The 23,922-nt window shown below is 38.6% G+C and overlaps 2 protein-coding genes across 2 annotated transcripts in view; both read right to left on the bottom strand.

Annotated features, from left to right (window-relative positions):
* LOC144652955 (uncharacterized) overlaps positions 1 to 1,421 on the bottom strand; it is a 68,066-nt gene extending 66,645 nt beyond the window's left edge. The window contains exon 1 of the mRNA XM_078512853.1: positions 1,120 to 1,421. The gene's annotated coding sequence lies outside the window, so the exon portion shown is untranslated. The remainder of the gene's footprint in view (positions 1 to 1,119) is intronic.
* A 2,808-nt stretch (positions 1,422 to 4,229) lies between these two features.
* Positions 4,230 to 7,106, bottom strand: LOC144652954 (uncharacterized). The gene is made up of 4 exons (XM_078512852.1): positions 6,784 to 7,106; positions 5,596 to 5,668; positions 5,347 to 5,452; positions 4,230 to 4,749 (listed from the first exon to the last, which is right to left on the bottom strand). The coding sequence occupies exons 2-4, from the start codon at positions 5,642 to 5,644 to the stop codon at positions 4,365 to 4,367; spliced, it is 540 nt and encodes a 179-aa protein (XP_078368978.1). The 5' UTR covers positions 5,645 to 5,668; positions 6,784 to 7,106; the 3' UTR covers positions 4,230 to 4,364.
* Positions 7,107 to 23,922: the final 16,816 nt, after the last annotated feature.

The raw sequence follows: 23,922 nt of genomic DNA, 5'->3' as shown, positions 1-23,922 counted from the left end.
CAAATGTTATACTCGTGAAATTAGGAAATAATTTCACTTGCAATTTGTCAAAATTCTTATAATTTCCCTCGCCTAAAGGCTCGGGAAATTATTAGAATTTTGACAAAATGCGCGTGAAATTATTTCCTAATTTCACTCGTCACCATTTGATTACCCATACTAATTTTTTTTTTTGGAATTATTATAAAATAAATATGCAAATATGTTTTTGGCTCTTTAATATGTTTTTGGAGAACATTTTAGCCCTTGCCGGAGTGGGCCACTGAGACATATTTTCTCCCGCGAACATCAACTCTTGTAATATTAATCTTAAAGTTGGATTTTGGAATCCAATCTATTTGTAAACTATCTGCACTTTAGATAGTCAAAAGATCATAGATTGTAGGAATAAACGTTTTTTTTTTTGTAAATTTATGGATGGATACCCACAAGCTACATGGAAACTTCTAGTAGTTCAAGCAGAGTTAGGTCGTCTGTCGAGTTGAATGACGATTGTTGGTGATCAAGAAAAATTTATTTACCTTTGCGATGATGTCACTGTTATGTGCCGACTTATTGTTAGTTTAATAACAATTTAATTATTTGCAACAGTGAATAGAAATTTGTCGCAGCTTGCTGACTAGTAGCACGAAACAATAAATTCGATCAAAACACCTTATCACGCATTTTTAAATTCAAAACCCGAGTTTCATGTGACTTCCCAGCCACCAGAAATACTCTTTGTGGAGATCATACAGTACTTCCAAATTATTTTGTTTGGGGAGGTTGTATAAAGTTACATAAAGTGACTGCCTGGTTTGTTTGAAGCAAACAATAATTCGTGTCAACATATAGCCATTTGCATAACGGTGGTATTCGATCTTGGCCTTGGGGCAAACAAATATTTTATGTCGGACTTCTCAGGTTTGTTTTAGCACGAAGAGCTTGATAAGGTTTTGGAATCCTGGGTCTGCCGATGCCTTGCTGTTGAATCGAAGAACATTAGCACTTAAGGGGACTGCTTTTTCTATCTGTGGTTATGAGCGGAATTGTGTTTTCTAACATATACGTCTATATAAATTAAGCTACACTTTTTCGCTGAATACGTAATAGAAATGAATTACGTTAGATCACTATCTGTCGTATTTCCAACAGGGTGTGCAAAATAGAAAGATCTTAGTTAGTCCTTCGCACAATAAAAACCGATATACTGACAGATGATGGGTGTGAGTTCCTCGCCTTTGCCTTTTCAACCGTTGAAAAAATAGGATTGAAGTGACCTTGAACAGTTGAGACCAAATTATAAATATTAATGCGTGGTTGTTAAGTTTCAACGTAGCGGACCGCAAACTAGAGCACGCGACGGAACTGATTTCATTTTACGATCAAAAAATGCTGTCGGTAACTCTTGCAATACTTTGTTTCAGTTTTGCTTGTCTTAAAACACGTTCCAACGAAAAAAACAACACAAGAAAGAGCAAAACAATTATTAATTAGTAGCTGTAATCATCATGCTAAGAAGCTTTACAATGGGAGCAGTAGATCGTGGAAAGTATCCTGAATCTGTTATGTTTTTAAAATATTCAGAGTTTAGGCATACTTGAAAGGTAACGACGTCACTTACAGGTCACCTATGTATGCGCGTGTAGTTGTCATTATGGGAACACTGGAAGTAGACAAATCTTGATAGGGATTAATAGCTTAGTATCTTGAACTCAAGACAAACATAATTTTCTGTGTAGCTATCAGCTCAAACAAAGGTGTCCAGCCAGGACGTGGCCTCAGTTACAATTGCACCGTGGCTTTTTATCGAAGTGTTTTATCGTAGTGGTTAAAGTTATTAAACATACCACTCACCTACTGACGAACGTAGGGTAAGTAATTAAGTAAGTAAGTAAGTAAGCAAGCCAGCAAACAAGAAAGCAAGCAGCCAGTAAGTAAAACCTTTATTACAGCACAACTAAAGTAAAGCGCGCGCTCTGATTGGTTAAAAAGCTAGAGCCGCACTCGGCTATCGTCTCGTGTGACTCTTACGCTTTATTCGTGCTTAGCAACCTCCCGCGTACATCCATAATTCCATAGTGTACGCTATGTCGTTTACCATTTGCTAATTTATACACGATGGGGTCGTGTAAATAAAAATAAAGTTTAAAATAGATCGAGTGAAATGGACTAAAAAAATATGTACAATTTCAAATGGTGACAAAAACACTTGTAATATATAAAACTACATAAGACAGAGTACATAAGATAGATACAACATCTAGTGGGAGTAGAAGGCTCTTTCCAACAAAACTAAAGACCTGTTCATCTTTCGCGATGCTCCCATAAACCATCAAAGTCGATTTTGTATTAATAGAAATCAGTCTTTTCCCAAATTACTTGAGTTGTAAAACTATTTTAAATTATTCTTTCCTACAAGTTTCTTGTGACTAGTGCACGCTTTATCAGGGAGTTTCGCAATACAACTAAGTATGACTGTATATTTTTTCTTTACATTTCGTAAAAATACATAGGTCTACAGTTCTACGCAGACAGACCATGCGTTAGTGCGTTTAGAAAACAGGCAGAAAATTTTGAAAGGCGTGACGTATTTTGAACTTCAGTTGATATAACTATTTGTGGCCTACAGTTTTAGTTTAAACTGTGGGTGTTAAACATCATTTTCGTACAACCTTTTTTTTTAAAAAAAAAAGCCGTTTTAAAAAGTCGTCTTTTATAGTGAATCTAAATTTTGCAAATCATTCGTGCACTTTTGACATAAGAATGAATTAACAAACAAAAATCACACTGTATGGTGATGAATAAAGGAAGATGAAAAATTTTAAGCTCGGTAAATGAGTCCCCGACGGGAAACAAACCCACGAGGTCATGGGTTCGATTTCCGTCAGGAACTCAGATTTTCTCTTTGTCCCACGCTCGCGACATGCTGAATATTTCATCTTTCACACAATTCAAACCTTGTGTTATGGTTTAAAAACTGGCTCACTATTTTCAAGATTTTTGATCTCACCTTTAAAAAATTAATGTTCATTCCCTAAAAGGCACTCGGGTTAGACTAATCAGCACGCTGGGTATAGCCTAAGTAGCGTCCGGTTAGCCAAGATAGCCCTCCCGTTAGCCCAAACAGAACTCCGAACACTTCCGGAGATCATCCAAAGGATTCAGACGATTTCGCAGATAATATTGCCGAAGATCACCCGAGGGTTTCTAGAGTTATCGGAATATTTTCTTCCCCATATATTTTATTCGCATGAATATTCAATTAACGCAAAGCATGGTATCATGCTGCGTAAGTACCGACTCTCTTTGCTTTCGCCATTCGCAGACTCTGATGAATCAAAAATTTCCGGGAGTCGTTATATTTTCATGGAGACGTATCTATTGGGGAACAACACATGTTTGACAAATAAAGCTGGCCGGAGTCGGAAAAACGACAATTTCGCACAAACAATTGTTAAAAACATGAGACGAACTATAGAATCATCCTAAGTCATAACAAATTAACGAAATGAGACCTGACGCTGTGAATCTTGGCCACTGAAAAAAAAATAGGCCATTTCCGAATTACCCTTTGCCTCGGTTTCAAAACGAGTCTACGTGCGAAACCATTCAACTGAAAATGAGTTTGATTTGCATGAAAATGTACCTGTAGGTGAAACTCATTTTTATATGAATAGTTTCACTCGTTGATTCCTTTTGAAACAGAGGCAAAGGGAAACTCGGAAATGGCCTATTCGTGTTTTAAGATCATACGGGATTCACTCACGCGCTGTTCCCATCTGTGGCTTTGTAGCTCAGATGGTAGAGCAGTGGTCATGTAGCCCGAAAGTCGTGGGTTCGAGTCCTACCTGAGCCACTGAATTTTTTTCAGTGGCCACGATTCACAGTGTCTCATTTCATTTATTTATTGGTTTAGTCTCGTTTTACTGAGACATCAGTGGGTTCTACAAGTATCCGAACGCGTTGTTCGTTTCTTTTCTCAGACCTCGAGCTCCTTTCGTACCTGCTACGTTTTAGTCTGCGGTATCATTCTTTCAGTGTGTTAAGGGCATACCCAGTTTACGGCGAAGGGCACTGAAAACACTGCCCTGTTTACCGGTACGTTACTGTTTAGTCCAATAAGGGAGTTCCCCCTCACTCCAGGAACTGCCCGAAATGAATGTGGTTTAAACAGGCTTAAAAAAGCATCCTGTGCTTGTTTGTACAAAAGTTATTTCTCTTAGATAAAGTAACCTCTTCAAAATGTATCACGCATAACCTGTGCTTTTATTTCCATTCTGTGGCCCCGCGGTTACAGACTGATAAAAAAAAATTGTGACGTGAAACTAGTGTTATCTAAGAAGCACAAGTTGATTACTTTTCTCAAGTGTATGACTCAACGCTTAACTCATTATTTTGATTATAATGAGTAGAAAGATTGGCAAATGTAAGAATGCCTTCATCTTAATGCCGGCAGCAGTTGGATCTTTTGGTGCTTGAGTGGTTGAAGCTTGCGTAGTTTTAGCTGAGCCAGCAATGGAGCTGCTGACCATTACACGGACTGATGAGGGACTTGGCAGCTCAGGCAGCATTGGGAAGAGTCCTTTATTGCACCGATCCTGAGTGCAACATTCAGCCACGCAGCGTTCAAAATAAACCCCATCAGGAAGACTTTCATTTCCCTGGTTGCAGGCAGAGATGTTGGTACACTGGCCAGCACTGTCAGGAAAACAACCTCGCATACCAACCAACGTACCGTTCATCAACTCGGCTGTTAATGCGATGCACCTAAAAAGAGAGATTAAAAGATAAATACATTACAATCGAACCCCGTTTTACGGACACCCGCTTTATACTGACTGATTTCGTTTTAATTGCAGCGGTTTGGGTCTCAGCTCATTCATTTTCTCTCAAATTAGCCTGCCTTGTACGGACACCTTGTTTATATATACAGACAATTACTTTCGATCAGGCGTTTTTTTTTTTTTTTTCATTCTCAGTATTTTTCGGAGTGATAAGTACGGAGGAAGGGCATTATCTCAGGTTATGCAGACAATATCTGTGCCCCTACGAAAAGCCAAGATGAAACTCTGCAAAACATATGATGTATGGTTGCGCCATTCTTATTTGAAAATGTATGCATGCACGCCGCCATACTATCCGCCCCTTGTGCCACAGTGGATATTTAAAGTGTACACTTTCTACATACAAAGAGTTTTACATCCAACGCTTACGCTTGGCTACGTACACAGTTTTACAACTTATCTACATGCAGTACGGATATACGATGAAGATGAAAAATAATAACTCGTCCTCCGAATAGGTGAAGCGTGGATGGTAGTGAGAACTTGTAATAATTATCATGTCATAGTAAGGGTATCATACTTGTCATTGCTTCCACAGTAGTCTTCAATATTAGACATGTTACACTGCTCTGGAGACTGGAGCGGACTTTTGGTGCAGGTCTGACATGGTCTACCACCTGCAAACACTGTATATGGAAAGCCAAAATTAATTCTATCTAGCACTTTTGGACTGATCACATTAACAACAGGAAGGCGAGGGAACAATTCATTTCACATAGCAATTGTGGCTTTGTTTTAATCAAAAATCACTTGATGTAAGTGTGCTCACCGGATGGCAGTGTACAGACAGCCACAAAAATCGCCAATGACCACCGCATTGTTCTGCTCAACTCTGATGACAGCTGGATATAAATGAAAGGGGAAAAACGATTTAATAATTTGCAACAGTGAATAGAAATTTGTCACAGCTTGAAATTATTAAAGTGGAACGGAATAATAAATTCGAATCACTTTATCACGCAACTTTCAATTCAAAACCCGAGTTACATATGTGATTTCCCAGCCACCAGAAATACTCTTTTTGGAGATCATACAGTACAGTAGAACCCCGGTAACTCGAACTCTGAAGGAAACGACAAACAGTTCGAGTTCGTGGGGTTTCGAGTTATCGGGGTCGATTGAATATTTAATTTGCCAAGTTAATAATTGATAGTTTACTGATTTTAAAGCACTTCAGTATACAGCACAGTACAATTTGAACTTATCTCGTCAGAAGCTTTAACACAGCCATACATTCTTACGATTAGAGTGGAAAATGGAGATCAAATACGTGATTTCTTCGTTGCTCTAATCAATGAGCAACCGTGGCGAGTTGCAAGAACCGGTTTTCGAGTTATCGGGGTAAATTTGACCCAAATTTTGACCAGGGGAAACGAAATCTAATTCGAGTTAGCTTGGTTTTCGAGTTACCCGAGTTCGAGTTAACCGAGTAAAAATGACTGAAAAGTGGTGTCAAATCCAAGGGAAATCGAAGTTCAGAGTTGACCTTAGTTCGATCGAGTTTATTAGCGGGATTTTCGAGTTATCCGAGTTCGAGTTACCGGCGTTCTACATGTACTTTCAAACTAAATGATTTATTTGAAGAGATTATATAAAGTTACATAAAGAGGTTGGGCTTCGAACTGGTGTGTTTGAAACAAACAATAATTCGTGTAACATAGTTCCATTTGCGTTTGTGGTATTCTTGGCCTTGGGGCAAACAAATATTTTATTGTCGGACTTCTCAGGTTTCTTTTAGCACGAAGAACTCGAAAAGGTTTTGGAATCCTGGGTCTGCCGATGCCTTGCTGTTGAATCGAAGAACATTAGCACTTTAAGGGGACTTTTCTTTCTATCTGTGGTTACGAGCGGAATTTTGTTCTCTAACATCTACGTCTACATTTAATTAACCTACACTTTTTCCCTGAAAACGTGTAAAAAATGAATTACGTTAGATCACTATCTGTCGCCATCTTACCTTAGTTTTTCCAACAGAAAGTCCAAAATAGAAAAGATCTTAGTTTGTCCTTCGCACGATACAAGACGATATACTGACAGATGATGGGTGTGAGCTCCTCGCCTTTGCCTTTTCAAGCGTTTAGAAATAGGATTGAGGTGACCTTGGAAATGTCTTGGACGGTATTAGCAAGCCAAATTATAAATATAAATGCGTGGTTGATAAGTTTCAACGTAGCGCACAAACTAGAGCACGCGACATAACTGACTTCATTTGACGATTAAAAAATGCTGTCGGTACTTCTTGCAATATACTATGTTTCAGTTTTGCTTGTCTTTCAACAGTCCTTCCAAAAAAACACACACACACAAGAAAAGCACAACAATTATTAATTCAAAGTTTTATTCATCATGCTAAGCAGCTTTACAATGGGAGCAGTCGGTCGAGGAAAGAATCCTGAATAATCAAGTATGTTGATTAAAAGTGAAACATTCCTTTTGTCTCGAGCGTGGGGCAAAGAAACATCCGAGTCTCCGACGCAGGAATCGAGCCCATGGCCTCCCAGATACTGTTTGGACGTTCTAACCGCTAAGCTACGAAAGACTCTTGGTGAGCTAGGTCATTTACTAGGTTCGTATGTGATCAGTTAAAAATGTTTTGAACCCCGAATTAAAGTTTGCGTGTACTACCAACGCCCGCCTCCCCTCCCCAATCCCCTTCTCCCCTTCGCAGATCATCAATGAAAGCAATTAATTACTATTTAAATAAAGTTTCGGCAAACTTTGAAGCTTTGCGGACTTTGACTCATATAAAAAACATTGATTGGTCGGTGATTTACTATAACGTTAGTGCTCAGATGCAGATGTGCACTCCAGCTAGCCTAAATAGCGTCCGGTAAGTCAAAATAGCGCTCCGCTAAGCCTGCGTGGCAGGCGTCGAATAGCGCTTTGGTTCGCCTAAATAGCTCTCCAGCTACCCTAAAAAGCTCTCCTAACGCTTCCGGAGATCATCCAAATATTTCCGACGATTTTCGAAGATCATCAAAAAAAAATCAGAAGACTTCGCAGGTCATTAAGGGACCGCCGAAGATTGCCAAAGATCGTCCGAAGTTTTTCTAGAGTTTTCGGGAGGTTTTGCTTCCCACAAATAGCCTGCGAACAGGCTCCCGAGTGGGTTGACGAGCGAAGCGAGCCAAAAACCTTAAGCGTGACTTAAGACAAAGACCTCGAACTCCTTTCGTACCTGTCGTGTCTGCAGTATTATTTTTTCAGTGTGTCGAGAGTGTACCCAGTTTACGGCGAAGGACCCTGAAAGCCCTACCCTGTTCAGCGGTGCGTTCCCTTTCAGGCCAAATAAGCGTGTGCCAACCCCCCCCCCCCCCCCTCCCTCCAGGAGAGGCTGCCCAAAGTGAAAGGACCGTGGAGAAGATAAACGTATTTCTGTGCTTTTTTGTATAAAAGCTATTTCCCTTTATACAAAGCATTGTTGAGTCACGAAAAGCGCCACGGTTGACAAGTGCTTTTATTTTAATTCTGTGCTACTGTGGTTACAGTATGTTATAATAAAGTGACAATCTAACGAGCGTTCTGATTGGTTTAAACAGCGTGCTTTATTTATGGGTTAGAGACTGTTGTGAGTGTTTTGTTGACAAATACACGCACGCGCTGGCCGCACAATGAACGAGAAATTTTCAATACTGCACGAGGCGTAGCCGAGTGCAGTATTGAAAATTTTGAGTTCATTGTGAGGCCAGCAAGTGCGTGTATTTGTCAACAAAACACGAACGAACAGACTCTAACCCTTTTAATATACAATCTGAGTACACTGCATCGAACTGCAAGCGATCATCGACTTAACGAACTTCAAACAACAAACTTAATGTTTAAAAATAAGAAGTGTAGTAGTACATAATTACACGGGATTACATCAATAATATAAAAATAGGTCACCAAGGGTGACATGAGTCTAATGCCGTATGGCATAGTGATACAGATTGCGCGGTTTTCGTAAGCCGGTTAAAATTGGTTAGAGGTTTGTGTTCGGGAGTTTAATTTAAAATGCTTATAGCAAGCTAGGGGCATCGTGGATGATTATGGATGAAAACGAAACAGTCATAAATGTTATATGCTTCACAAAATTTAAAGTATGAACAAGAGTTGATGTTACTTCTTCCGTATTGTCCGTTAAAGCAGAAACGATTAAACATTTGGACAAGATTGCGTGACGATTTACAAAAAGCATGTTCATTACAACAAGGGTTGAAGAACTTCACATCGTTTTCTTTCAGATTTTTCACCATTTTGATGATGACTCTTGAAACAAATTTTGCAATAAAAGCACTTGAAATAGTGACTGTTACTCCATTGTACTGTAAGCACTTAGTGACAGATTTTCCTAAAAACGGGTGTAAATGCTCACGTCAATATAATGATGACCTTTTGAACGCTGGAAACTAGGCAATTATTATCGAGCTACCATACACAGGAGCGAAGACTGTTTATCATGATGTACAAATTTCGCGAATCATCACTTCCATATCAATGTAACCATTTTATGATTTTTCTAGCTGTAAGAAGAACTTAAGATCTCTGAGAGTCGTAAAAGCATGAAATTCGATTTCAGTGTATGGCAAAGGCCGGGACAAGTGTTGAATAATCGTGACTTGAGAAAGAACTTTTAATTATGCGTGGGAACACGTGTCGCTGATTGGCTGTTTTTAATTGAAACTAATCGTGCGTGTCCGTACGGAGTCCGTTCTTGCAGCTGATCATTGTTTTCTACATTACAGCGAACGATTATCGATCCCGAACCATTCCCTTGGGATTGCTAACAGCTTTTTTCATATAACAAAGAGTCTAATGCGCATGCGCAAAGCGCACGCAAGCATTAGACTCAAAAATCACAAATTAGCCGTACAGAAATAAAACTTAAAATGGTTCATAAAATCGTTCATCAGCTGTGGTCGTTCATAAATACAGTCAGCGAGAAGCTTGTTCAATGCAAGTCGATGGCTTTCACAATCAAGCAACTACAAGCAAGTCAATCGCACACAAAAATGTATTTATTGAGCTGCAGTTTACCTTTGAACATGAAAGCGCTTCAAGTTGTTATCCTCTTCGATTTTGTTTGGTATTGGATCGTTAATAATTTGAGGAATATACTTTTCTTCCACTTCTACAAGCTTTGAAGCTGAAGACACCTTCAATAATGCACGATTTTTGTGCATTATTGTCAATACTGCACTGTCTGAGTTTGCTGACGACAGGTAAAGCAAAATCACGTGATCTATTTTAACCAATTGCGCGCGTGGATTTTGGACAGTGAACGAAGATTGTATATTAATTATGGGTTAGAGACTGTTGTGAGTGTTTTGTTGACAAATACACTCACGCGCTTGCCACACAATGAACGAGAATTTTCAATACTGCACGAGGCGTAGCCGAGTGCAGTATTAAAAATTTCGAGTTCATTGTGCGGCCAGCAAGTGCGTGTATTTGTCAACAAAACACGAACTAACAGTCTCTAACCCTTTTAATATACAATCTGAGTACACTGCAAGAAAAACACGATTCACCGAACTTTGAACTAGACTTTTAATGAATAATAATAAGAATTTGAGTAGTACATAATTATACATGCAGGCTGTAAAGATCAATAATACAGAAATCCAAAATAAGCTGAAAAATAAATAAAGCTCAAAATGGTCCATTAAATTGTTCTTTAGCTGGAGTCGTTCATAAATACAGTCAGCGAGAAGCTTGTTCAAGGTGAGCCGATCGCTTTTACAATTGCAAGCCAGCAAGTCAATCGCACACAAAAAATTCAGCTTCAGTTTACCTTTGAAAATGAAAACACTCCAGGTTGTTTTCTTCTTGGTATTTTTTGGTATTGAATCGTTGATAATTTGAGGAATATCTTTTTCTTCCACTTTTGCAAGCCTTGAAGCTGAAAACATTTTCAATAATGCACGATTTTTGTGCATTATTGTCAATACTGCACTGTTGGAGTTTGCTGACGACAGGTAAAGGAAAATCACGTGCTCGATTTTAACCAATGGCGCGCGTGGATTTTGGACAGTGAACGAAGATTGTATATTAAGAGAGTATAAAGCACGCTGCTTACGAGTGCTCTCGCCATCTTTTACCGTTTGCGTGCGCGTGCAGCTTGTAGATCATTTCAAATCTCGCTGTTTTAGCAAACCGAGGAGAATTTTCAAGATTTGAGTGGTTCAGCTCTATCAAAAAGTAATGATAAGGCCTCAAGTAGTGCTTAATTAACGTGCTTGTATTTCAAAAATTCAGATGCGTTTTTGAAATAAAAAGAATTTGTAGATCAAAAGACTTTTGACTCCATCGCGTACGATCCGTCACGCCATTCTGCGCGCGCATCCTGAGATTACATCTTGTTTAAATCCAATTTCTCTAAATTTTTAAGTAAAACTTCATTATAAAACAAATAAAAAAGCCTTGGTAGTCCTTTGTTCTGTTATAAAGCACTCAAGGAAGTGACGATAGCACTCAAGAAGTAGGGAGAAACACACGCCTGCGGCTCGTGTTCACCCTACACTTCTTTCGTGCTCTCGTCACTTCCTTGCGTGCTTTATAACAGAACAAAGCACGGCCAAGGCTTTTTTTGTTGTTAAATAACAAATGCGACGTGAAACTTGTGTTATCTAAGTAGCGCAAGATGATTACCTTTCTTAACGCTTAACTCATTATTTCGATTATAATGAGTAGAAAGATAGGAAAATATAGGGATGCCTTCATCTTAATGCCGGCAGCAGTTGGATCTTTTGGTGCTTGAGTTGGTGAAGCCTGCGTATTGTTAGCTGAGCCAGCAATGGAGCTGCTGGGCACTGCATGGACTGTTGAGGGACTTGGCAGGTCAGGCAGTATAGGGAAGACGTTTTTATTGCGCAGTGTCTGAGTGCAACATTCAGCCACGCAGCGCTTGAAATAAACCGGACCAGAAAGGCTTTCATTTCTCTGGTTGCAAGCAGAAATGTTGGTACACTGCTCTGCACTGGCAGAATAACAACCTCGAATGCCAACCAATGTACCATTCGTCAACTCAGCTGTTAATGCTATGCACCTAAAAATAGAGGATAAACACATTACAGTCAAATCCAATCTTAGGAACACCCGTATGGACATCTCGTTATCACTTTGTCAGCGGTTTTGGCATTTTCTTTCGCAGAGCCGCTTGTCCCGCTTAGCCGCCGGGGCCTGTGCTCGAGAAACAAGTAGCTCCTCATTCAAGTCTACTTCTTGGTTGTTCAAACCGTTTACGACTTATCTACTTGCGGTACGGTTTATACTACATATAGGAAAGAAAATAACCATAGGCGTACGGGCGCCTTCGGTCCTGGGGGGCGGGGACCTTTTTGCCCGAAAAAAATGGCATGGGTTGAAAGCCGAAAAAAGAGGCATATAAAACGGAAAATAAAACGTGCATTGAAATAGTCGCGTACAAACTTCGCCTGCTTGCTTTAGGTTCTTTAATTAATTTCGTGGCGTCGTCCGAAGGTGTCAATAAACTGAATCTTTTTTCGGAAATATTTTATTTATTCAGTTTACCTTATTATAGGAAATTAACGCTTGTGTTAATTAAGGTATTTGAAATTAACGCGATTGAAATTAACGCGAATTAAAGGAAAAATTACTTTCCAATAAAGGAAATTAACGCGAAAGAGGGGTAACATTTCAAAATGAAGGAAATTAACGCGACTTACACAACAGGAACAAGTATATTTCAACACTTGTAGGCCTATAATCTTAAACGAAAGCAATGTTCGTGGTACTTTTACCACTTTGAGCGTTCTTCACAGTGTCAATAATAGTGGCAGATAAAATTATGCTTTTTCCTTGGAGTCAAGAACGTCTGGACTGTAACGAGAAATTGGTGCCAAAATAACGGAAATTAACGTCATGGAAATTAACGCTCCACTTAATTAACGGTGCGGAAATTAACGTTAACAAAAATTAACGCGACTTAAATTAACGCGAATGTTTGAAATTCGCGTTAATTTCATGACGCGTTAATTTCCTATAATAAGGTAGTTCAGCAAAAATTAAATTTTGGGAAGCCAATTTACATTGTTTTACATTGTTTTTACAATTACATTGTTTTCCCACCATAGAAAAGCGTGTAAAACATTCAGGGATGAACGGGTTTTAAAACATTTCGTTGAAAGTATTAAGCTAGCCCTGAGAACTAAACATCTGAGTCGAAAGCATTAGCTTCATTACATTTAAAACAGCTTTGTTTCAAGGTCTTGTACTAAATCCACCGTGCGCAAACGCTCAAGCTATGGAAAAGACTGAGGGGTCACCAGAATTTGCGAGAAAAATCGAACATGATTATAGCAATTTGCGAGAGGAAACGAAAGCAGATAAATGGGAAATTTGGACTTTTGAACCACAAAGTTTGGTATATTTCCAGTACTATTTCAAAAACGAGTGCGAGTGTTTCATCACGATTTCCAAACACGAGAAAACAGATGAAAGCACGAGGCCGCTTCGGCCGAGTGCTTTCATCTGTTTTCGAGTGTTTGGAAATCGTGATGAAACACGATGCACGAGTTTTTGAAATGACTTCTCTAAAGAAACAATACAAAATTATGCAGTGTCGTATTTTTTCCCATTTTTCTTTAAAATGCCTTGTATGTGTGATTTGTTGTATTCAGTCGGCATTCATTGTATTTGTGAGCTTTTGTTTTTAATTATCCAATAGTTTCGCGTTGCACCAAATTTGTATTCTAAAAGCGTTGTGAACTTGAAGGGATTTACATATTGTTTTTGCCATGGCCGAAGGAAGGTTTCGCTCCCCGAAAACAATCGAGGAAGAAGAACTTTGCGTAGAGAGAGCAGTACCGAAGTCTACCAGATATAAAAATAAGTGGGCAATAGGGATTTTTGAGGATTGGCAACGAGTGCGAAGTGTCAATGTTCCAATACTCGAGGTTGGTGGAGTTTTTAAAGAGTATGAATTGCACAAAGTTCAGCCGCTTACGTTAAGCCGCTAAGCCGTTAAGCCGTTAAGTTCAGCCGCTTACGCCGCTTAAGTTTCTCAGAATGTGGATATGGATACTATGCCAGTCTGTTTTGGCGACTTTAAGAAATGTACTGTAAACTTTAATTTCAAATGACTTAGGCTTGTCAGTTTGTAATTTGAAATGTTTTTCCTGGTCATTGTTTATTAAAAATTAATGATTCATGTAAAGCTGTGTTTGAGTAATATATGAATATGCAGATTAAGAACAATTTTTTCACTAGTGATGAAAACGTGATGAAACACTAGTGATGAAAACGTGATGAAACACTAGTGATTTTCAACTGGTGTTTCATTGAGTTTCCAACTCATCCACCTGACCCGAATGGGGCGCTCTGGTTGGCTTATAACGTCATGAATTATTAATGAGTTTGAGAAATACTTTTCCTGTTGATGTAATTCGTTTTGAACGTAATGTTGACTAAACTTTTCGGCTTATTTTCTATTTTTTCTCTAGGTTTATTGCCCGAATTCCAAGCATTTTGCCCGAAAAATTTTGGCACTGGGGGGGCTGCAGCCCCCCTCGCCCCCCCGTCTCGTACGCCTATAACTCGTCCTAAAAATAAGTAAACTGTGCTTATAATTATCATATCATAACGGTATCATTATACTTAAAACTTCCACAGTTGGCTTCAGTATTGGATCTGTTATACTGCTCTGGAGACTGGAGCGGACTTTCGGTGCAGGTCTGACATTGTAAAGAACCTGCAAATGCTTTTCATGGGAAACCGATGAGAATAGTTTACGACGAAGGACACTGAAAACCCTGCTATGTTTACCATTACGTTTTTTGTTTAGGCCAATAAGGGAGTTCCCCCTCCCTCCAGGAACTGCCTGGAATGAATGTGGTTTAAATAGGCTTAAAAAAGCGTCCTGTGCTTGTTTGTACGAAAGTTATTTATCTCAGATAAAGTAATGTCTTTAAAACGTTTCACGCATAACTAGCGCTTTTATTTCCATTCTGTGGTGCCGCGGTTACAGACTGAAAAAAAAAAATGTGACGTGAAACTAATGTTATCTAAGAAGCACAAGTTGGTTACTTTTCTCAAGTGTATGACTCAACGCTTAACTCATTATTTTGATACTAATGAGTAGAAAGATTGGCAAATATAAGAATGCCTTCATCTTAATGCCGGCAGCAGTTGGATCTTTTGGTGCTTGAGTGATTGAAACCTGCGTAGTGTTAGCTGAGCTGCTGGGAATTACACGGACTGATGAGGGACTTGGCAGCTCAGGCAACATTGGGAAGCGGCCTTTATTGCACCTTTCCTGAGAGCAACATTCAGCCACGCAACGTTCAAAATAAACCCCATCAGGAAGACTTTCATTTCGTTGGACACAAGCAGAAACATTGGTACACTGGCCAGCATTGGAAGAATAACAACCTCGAATGCCAACCAACGTACCGTTCATCAACTCAGCTGTTAATGCTATGCACCTAAAAATAGAGGATAAACACATTACAGTCAAATCCAATCTTAGGGACACCCGTATGGACATCTCGTTATCACTTTGTCAGCGGTTTTGGCATTTTCTTTCGCAGAGCCGCTTGTTCCTCTTAGCCGCCGGGGCCTGTGCTCCAGAAACAAGTAGCTCCTCATTCAAGTCTGCTTCTTGGTTGTTCAAACCGTTTACGGCTTATCTACTTGCCTTACGGTTTATACTACATAGGTAAGAAAATAACTCGTCCTACAAATAAGTAAACTGCAGTGGCTGGTAGTGAGAACTTGTTTTAATTGTAACGCTTTATATAGATATGTAATTTTAACATTGTAAATAATAATTATAACTTCTAAAGCGATATTGGAGACTGATAGAAATAGCTCTATATTAATAAAGTATTGTTATCATCATCATCATCATCATCATCATCATCATCGTATCATAACGGTATCATACCTAAAACTTCCACAGTTGGCTTCAGTATTTGACATGTTACACTGCTCTGGAGACTGGAGCGGACTTTCGGTGCAGGTCTGACATTGTAAAGCACCTGCAAATGCTTTTCATGGGAAACCGAAAATGAGAATATTATTTTTATTTCTTGCGCGAAAAGAAGATTGAAAACACAGTCAATTATGACAGAAAGCAAATGCGGCAATATATGGCCTGTACAGTCAGACCTATCCTTGCAGATACCTCTAGAATACGGGCAGTTGACTCGGTGCAATAGAGACCAAAATTTCATAAACTCTACCTACGCAGTACGGACACCAACATAATACGGACACTCTCCCCTGTCCCCAAGGCTTGACCGTATACGCAAGTTTTTGTTTCACACAATAATTGCTCATTAGCATAAGCGCTTTAGTTTCTGGTCGAAGAACAAAAATTAACTCTGAATATTGCTATGACACGTTACAACTAAGTTGTACATAGAAATTTGGGCACGATGCATTAAATTGCAGTAGCGGATCCAGACTTTGAACTAAGGAGGGGGCCCCTTTTTTGTGTTTTCACCCAAAATAATTTTAGCGGAGGGGGAAGTCATTAAAAAAATGTCTTTTGGCAAAAACAAGGAGGGGGTCCGAGCCAATATCTCTTCAATATTACATACAAATGGCTAAAAATTTCAAATGGCTAAAACTTTCATCAAGTCAATTCATATATAGCGTGATGCCTTCTCTATGCTAATGGGTCTCTATGCTTATGGGGCAAAATGTAGACATTGGCGTCAGCCAGCAAAGATTCGCATACGGTCAAATAAATGCTCACCCGATGGCAGAATACCGACTGTAACAAAAATCACCAGTGACAGCTTCATGATTGTGGCCATCTCTGATACCAGCTGGATATAACAGAAAGAGATAAACATTTGATTAATCTATCGTTAAATTTACAACAACTGAACGCTTGAAAGCGTCCACAATGAATTTGCAGAGAGGAATTGCGAAATTTAAAGAATATTTTAAGAATAAAACCGAGGCTGAGATTTTGAAAATATGATTTTGTGCGTTGAAAATTTGTAAATACAATACAATAATATGTTTTCAACTATAACGTGTAAAATTCTCCCTTTCTCTAAAAAGCAGCTAGCCAAAAACGACAACAACAAAAGCAGCACTAGCCGTATGTTTGATGATAACAACATTTCTGCAAGAAGTTATACACCAAACACTTAATTGATACCCCAATACATTCTAAAATGGAAATGTCATACCAGTATAATCTAAGAATATTTTCAGCCTAAAATCGACAGAAAAATAAGAATATCCAGCCTTGGGTAGAAAACAAACAATATTCTTATAGAAAAAACACTAACGAACTTTGTAGATAGCCAACCTCAAATGTGGATTTCGAAAACTAAACTATCTTCGATTCACATAAGAAGGTCCAAAAATAGGCTGTGTTTCGTTCACAGTATTTTTGGTGCAGATAGTAAAGATACAAATAGCAATCTAGAAGATATTTATGATACAAAATAAAATACTAAGTGCCACTATGAAACACTTACCGTCTTTTTTTGTTGATGTACGTAGATAACAAGCAGATTAATGAGTACAGAAGTTACATGATTAGCTGCCTTGCTAGTCTCTCAGCAGTGTTGAGAGATCGCTGCAACGTAGGAACAAACGTTTCTAAAATTATGGACGGAAGACCACTTGACTGCAAAATAGTCGTATTTTTTGCGAACGCGCTCGGTCTTAGTACGAGAGCGAAAGGTCTGGATCCAATGTCAAAACTGTGAGTGAGACTGGGGAGACGCCCTACGGGCGTGCGAGGCTCGCGAGACGAAAACTGCTTCACCTTTGCGATATAGATGCCGCTGCTATTGTGTATAAATTCTGAACCCAAACAGTGTCGGCAGCAGCTAATTTAAATTCTAAATATTTGTAGCAATGATTATGTTATTCACTCAACAATAAATTTAATTTCAATTTGATGGCCAAAGACTGTCGAATTTCCTAAATCAAAAAAATGTACGCGGAAAATTTCTCAAGAGCTTGAACATTAAAAAATAGCTTTGAGGACGGCTAACATTGATTATGCAGTAAAAAAGGTTATATTTTTCTTCAATCATTTGGATCTACATGGTTTTCCCACGCTGTGACACGCTTCAAAGACGCTGTCTCAACTCGGGTAGGGCTGTGAATTCTGCGTGTAAAGGCGCGCTATGTTTCAGCACTTCTAGCTGGGTAACTCGGTTAGCCGGGGCGCCCTCCCTCCATGTAAACATTTCATGAATTGCCAACGTAAAAAAAAGGAAATCGAGACATTTGGTATTATAGGATTAAAAAAACTGAATTGTAATATATGCAGCATGTGATCATACCTAAAGTATTCACTTTGAATTCCCTCTTTTTTAATTCATCTTTTTAATGACTGTTTTGTATAGAGCATGTATTGAATGTACCGTTTTGGTATTTTCTCGATTAAACGCCGGGTACCGAATAAACGCCAGGGGCGCTTTCCATTTAACCAAAATTTCCGGTTGGAAATTCCGGAAACTTTCTGGGTCAAATGGAAAGGCTTTTTCCGTGCGAGGTCTGGAGCCTCGTTTTCAGTCGTAAACGTGAAATCTCATTGGTCGATTAAAAATCGCTTTGTAAAGGCGCAACAAAACAAAATGGACGATGTTGCAGTTCCTTTAATTTGCGACTTTGTTGACAATTTTGACGAAGAAATCGATTTTTTTTTTAGAAACGAAGATAACTTTGACTTTGTTTCAATAGCAGGGGTTTCTTGCTGTTTCGTTAGAAGAAATTTATCGCGTATCCAAAACTATTTTGAGAGAACTGTGCCGAGTTACTTTGGAGATGAGTTCGCAGCACATTTTCGGATGACTCGCACCACTGCCGAACTATTGACTAGAGAAGTTATCCAAACTGGCAAAATACCAACAGGCAACCCTTTCGGAAGGCCCACAATTCCACCACAGAAGCAGATATTGCTCTTCCTTTGGACAATGGCGACGCAAGAAGGTACTCGGGAAATCGCCGATCGATTTAATGTAACCTACAGCAGTGTTTCGCGGACAGTGGTCAGAGTGATGAAAGCGGTGTGTGAGCTAAAAAACCAATACATAAGATGGCCAAATGGTGAGTGAACTGTATGACTGTGGAAAAAATTAATTAGTTAATATATGTAACTGCCAAATACGGCCACAAGCCGGGAAGTAACTTCTATACGCATGCCATTAATTGTGATCCTTTGATATATAAAACAGACGTAGACCAACTCGAATAGATACGAAATGCATTACAATACACGTTGAGCAAACAATAGTTAATCGTTGTTAAAACTGAATTAAAATAAAATACGAGTAACAGAAATTACCAAACGAATTAAACTGAAAAGGACACAAACTGAAACCCAAATTTATAAATACACTTACAGAAACTTACATTTGTTACGGTGCCCGGAAAGGAAAACAAAGAAAATTCTGAAAATTGTTCTGAAATCATCATGGCAAACTGCAGCAAATGCGATTAACACTGGCTCCACTGACGAAATAACGTCTAAACTTTTCAATGAATTTAAAAACTGTCCCACTATGTGAAAAAAATGGACATAACAGCCGACACACAAACATACCACACGCAAGCTTATTACAATGAATTTCTAAAATAGGTGTTCATGGTCCTACAAATTTATTTTATATTATTTGTAACAATTACCCGAAACGGAAATTTGTCAAGTGCAGTTTATTTTTCCAGCTCCAAATGAATCGATATTTATTTGCATGCAATAAAAATATATAAAAAAAAATATATGTAAACACTTCATCAATAATCACTGATAAACTTAATTGTTTATTGATGAAGTGTTGACAAATATTTAAATAAAAATTATACATGTACGTGGTTGTTCGCCTCCATTTCTACTTGAAAACACGGCTATATTGATGTATCTCGATTGCAGTCCTTGCTAATAACTTGAGTATACTAAAAGTATTCACCCATGAATGTATATTAAAAAAAAAAAATAAAATGAAGAAATGGATTTGCCTATTTTGTTGTCATATATTGAAGAAGAAAAGTTTGTGAAAAGCTATTTTTTGTACTTTATTAGGTAACGAGATAAATGAGGTCAAGGCGGATTTTGGGGATACTTTCCCAGGAGTAATTGGTGCAATAGATGGAACCCTGATCCATATACGATGCCCTTCCGAGAACAAGGAGGCATATAATTGCCGGAAAAGATTCCATGCACTAAATGTTCAGGTACAATGATTGTTGATATAGCTTTAGGTTTAACTTCATGTTTTACATCAGAGTTACCCGGCATAAAAAAATGTGAAGAGTATTCATTATTTATGGGGTGGGTCGGTAAAATCGCAGCTCTTTATAGTCACAGTTTAAAAGAAACCTCTAATATCAATGACAAACTGAATACCAATATGACTTGCCAGAGTTTCCACAATTCCAATAATTATTGTTACTATTGTTATTGTTATTATTCTTATTCTTATTATTATTATTGAAGTTGTTAGTTGTCATGTGGTAAAAAAAGTTTAATCCGACAAAAGTCTTCACTAAATCTGTATAAATCTGTGTATAAAACACCATACACTGCTAATAAAAAGTGTAATCTTTTTTTTTTTTTTTTGCAACAGGTGGTGTGTGATAATCAAATGGTATTTAGGGACGTATTAGCAGGGTGGCCAGGGTCTGTTCATGACTCAAGAATTTTGCGGAATTCACTTCTGTGGCAGAACTCAGCTGCCAAATTCCCAGGAGACACTCACCTACTTGGCGATGGTGGTTATCCACTAACAAGGTACTCAAAAATAAATTATCTGTCAACTATGATAATGCTAAACTTTTTAAAAGGTTTTGGTTATGTTTCTGATATGCACATAAATGGCCTTACAGTCACTTCCCTGCCTCCACCCTTTGTTAACAATAATTTCATGTGTGTCTGACACTTTTTTTTGCTCTTCACTCAGATGGCTCATGGTCCCCTTCAGAGATAACGGGCACTTGACACGGCAACAGATCAGATTTAATGAAATTCTGTCTACCCTGCGGCAAGTTGTTGAACGTGCAATTGGGCTTCTGAAAGGGCGCTGGCGTAAACTGCAGTATCTAAACCTCCTCAGTGTAAAGCACATGACCATGCAGATCATGGCAGCCTGTGTGTTGCACAACTTTTGCCTCCTACATGATGATTTTGATGAGGGCTACTTTCTGGATGATGATGATGATGATGATGACGATGGGGATGTTGATCACTCCCTAGTAAATGGCAGAGTTTGCAGGCTGGCAGAGCAGAAGAGAGCTCACATGGCAAATCTTATGTGATAATTTGTGTAACCTAAAAAGTTCATTTGTACTAAGGGAGGGCTCATAATTTATGTAAAGAGGGGCTTTGTCGATTTTTGATTTTTTCCTTGAAATTTTTTCAAGCCTCCTTATTATTGGTGTGTTTTTTCCCTGCCCCCACCCCCCAGCAAAACAACAGGAAAACTATTTTTTTTATAGTTTATAAAGAATGAATAAAAGCATTTACTACAGTTTTCTGTACCAGCTAGAAATGCCATTGGTTTATTGACGAATCATGCATTCCAGTAATATTTCATGTGAAAAAACTACACACAGAATGTGTTGATGTTGATACACACACTGTGGTGTTTAACATCATATATCAAACCACTGCATGATAATTATCTATACAGTATTTTATAACAAATCTTCCCTGAGCTTCTCCAGTGCCTCAATGCAATAATTGTGGGTCCATGTTAACAGAAAGTTTTTTTGATGGACCCCCTTATACCTTCTTTCATTTTGGTAGAAATATTTGATACCCCCCACACTAAATTCTAACAGAAAAAAATTGTGGCCCCTTCTACAAATCACCATATCCCCTCCTCTACATAAATTATGAAACCTCTCTAAAAAAATTGTATTATTTCCACCTAGTATCTTGACACTGAAAAATAAAATCAGAACTGGGTTGTAATGCTTTATAGATATAAATGCTGTATTTTGAAACAAGTTCTGATCATAAGACATTGCTCATAGTTATTGTAAATGCAGATGGTTCAATGAAGAAAATAATTTTGAGCTGAAATCAACTTGCTTAGAGTGAGAAAATTGTAAATATTTTCTTTTTAACACAACTGAATGTAATTTGCATAATGCCTGTGGCTTAGAATAAAATGACATCTCCTGATGGTTTTTTTTTTTTCTGTACTCAACACCACAGAAAGTTAGTGAGAACCTTGAGCCCCAATCTGTGTACTATTAAGGCATGATCAGACAGAAAGGTAATGTCTTAATAAGAAATCGGCAGTGAGAGCCATATTATTTGTACCAAACAAAATGAGCTGAAGAGACTAAGGGTTGAGAACTATCAAATATATTTTAATTTTCTATCCCACATTTTTCCAGGAATTATACAAATCTCTTAGAAATTGCATATTAACTGGCAAGCTTTCGTACACTTTAAAAAACATAAATAGGATAAAATTTGCACACGAAAAATTATACCTTCAAGTTTTTCACACTGCTGTACTAAGTACTAAATGCATGAGAAAAAAATGGAGTACATTTATTCAGTGTACATCACATATACACCAAAACTCCACTGAAGTTAACACATGAAAATCTCAGATAATGTTTATTAAATCTTGGTTTCAAATTTTCAAAGCATCACAAGTCTTGCACCAAAGTACTCAGATAACAAGGTCATAAAGTTTACAATGAGGACCTTAAAAACGTCCCGTAAGGTATAAAGGTATGTTTATTTCCGTTGACCCATAATCTTTAGAAACTGGTCGAAAAAACTTTTTCGTTCCTCCTTCATCTCCTTCATCAATTCCGTCTTTTCTCTTTCACTTTCCTCGCGCTGTTCTGCATATTGTGTTAAAAAGGCAAGCATTTCTGCCGCTGAAGACTTTGATTTCCTTTTCCTCTTTCGTTGTTTGCTGCCATGAGCACCTTCTTTGCCTTTCCTTTTTGTTGCACTGGAGGTCCCAGCCTGAGAGCCTTCAATTTCATCATCATCAGTTTCGTCCGAGTCATCGCTTGCAGGATCTGTAGTGTTGCTGCTGCTGCTCTCCAGAGTGAACTTGGGTCGCACATTGGGATTTCCACCAATGCAAGACTCCATTTCATCAAAATATTTCCAACTCTTCTTGTCGGCACCGGTGTTGTTGTTGTGGTCGGTGATCTTTTTGTGGGCAGCTTCCAGCTTCTGCCACTTGCGGCTACACTGCTCCCCTGTCACCTTCACGTCCTTGTAAATAGTGTTAAACTCAGCAATTTTGTTAAATATTTCCTTTTTGGTAGCTTTGCCTTTTCCGAATTCTAGCTTCTGCTTTTGCCAGCAAGAGACGAGTAGCTTCACGTGAAAATCCTCCCAGCGTTCGAGTATCGAGTGTGACGAACCTGTGAAAAAAGCACATCCAAAATGCTAAAACTGAAGTAGTTTAAGAGTATCATAATATTCAAAGTGTTCAGTTACCTTCGGTGCTTTCTTTTTGGACGTCTTCTTGCAAGCCCGCCGTTTTCTCGCCGACTGGAGATGCCATTTTTTTGCAAAACAACAACTTGGATTTTACACTACGACTGAATGGCCGCTCACTCACAGACAAACATTGGAAATGGCGCGAAAAATTCCCGCCGCTCTGCAAATGGAACGGTATGTTTCCGTTTCATCCGGTTGGAACGGAAAAAGTGGAGCACCTCCGAAGGTAGTCCGTCTGTTCCGGAAAATTTCCACTGGAACGCGCGCGTTCCATTTGTAAATCAACCGGTCGAACCGGAAATTTTGGTTAAATGGAAAGCGCCCCAGGTCTCCAAGTTGGAGTTGGATGATAAGCCCCTCGGGTATTTATTTTAGGTATAATAAGCTGTAGGTATATTAGCAGGATACATGTTTGTCAAAACTACCTTAATAAACACCGGGACTGCAGACTGCATTATTAGGGTCAAATAAACGTTGGGTCCACCACGCTAAGTTTGAAATAAAAGCCGGGGGTGTTAAATCGAGAAAATACGGTAAACATTTTAAAATAAAATACAGTTGATCCCGCCTTACGGCCACCTCGTCATTACGGTCACTATGTTTAATTAATTTATTGTTTTTAGATGTTCTAACTTCAGGCTTACGATGTGCATATACTGAAAAACTGTGCCCAGAGGTCTTGAGTACGGCCCCATTCTT

This window comes from Oculina patagonica, chromosome 5 (assembly GCF_052425735.1).
Source record: "Oculina patagonica isolate OP01 chromosome 5, crgOcupat, whole genome shotgun sequence".
In the NCBI taxonomy this organism is placed as follows: Eukaryota; Metazoa; Cnidaria; class Anthozoa; order Scleractinia; family Oculinidae; genus Oculina; species Oculina patagonica.
Note: the sequence above shows the minus strand (reverse complement) of the source record. Positions and strands in the feature narration are given on the sequence as shown.

Coding starts and splice junctions, on each gene's coding strand:
- LOC144652954 (XM_078512852.1), bottom strand. CDS start 5,644: ATGCGGTGGTCATTGGCGATTTTTGTGGCTGTCTGTACACTGCCATCC. Junction 5,453..5,595: donor TGTCTGTACACTGCCATCCG/GTGAGCACACTT, acceptor TTCCATATACAG/TGTTTGCAGGTGGTAGACCA. Junction 4,750..5,346: donor TACTGTGGAAGCAATGACAA/GTATGATACCCT, acceptor CTCTCTTTTTAG/GTGCATCGCATTAACAGCCG.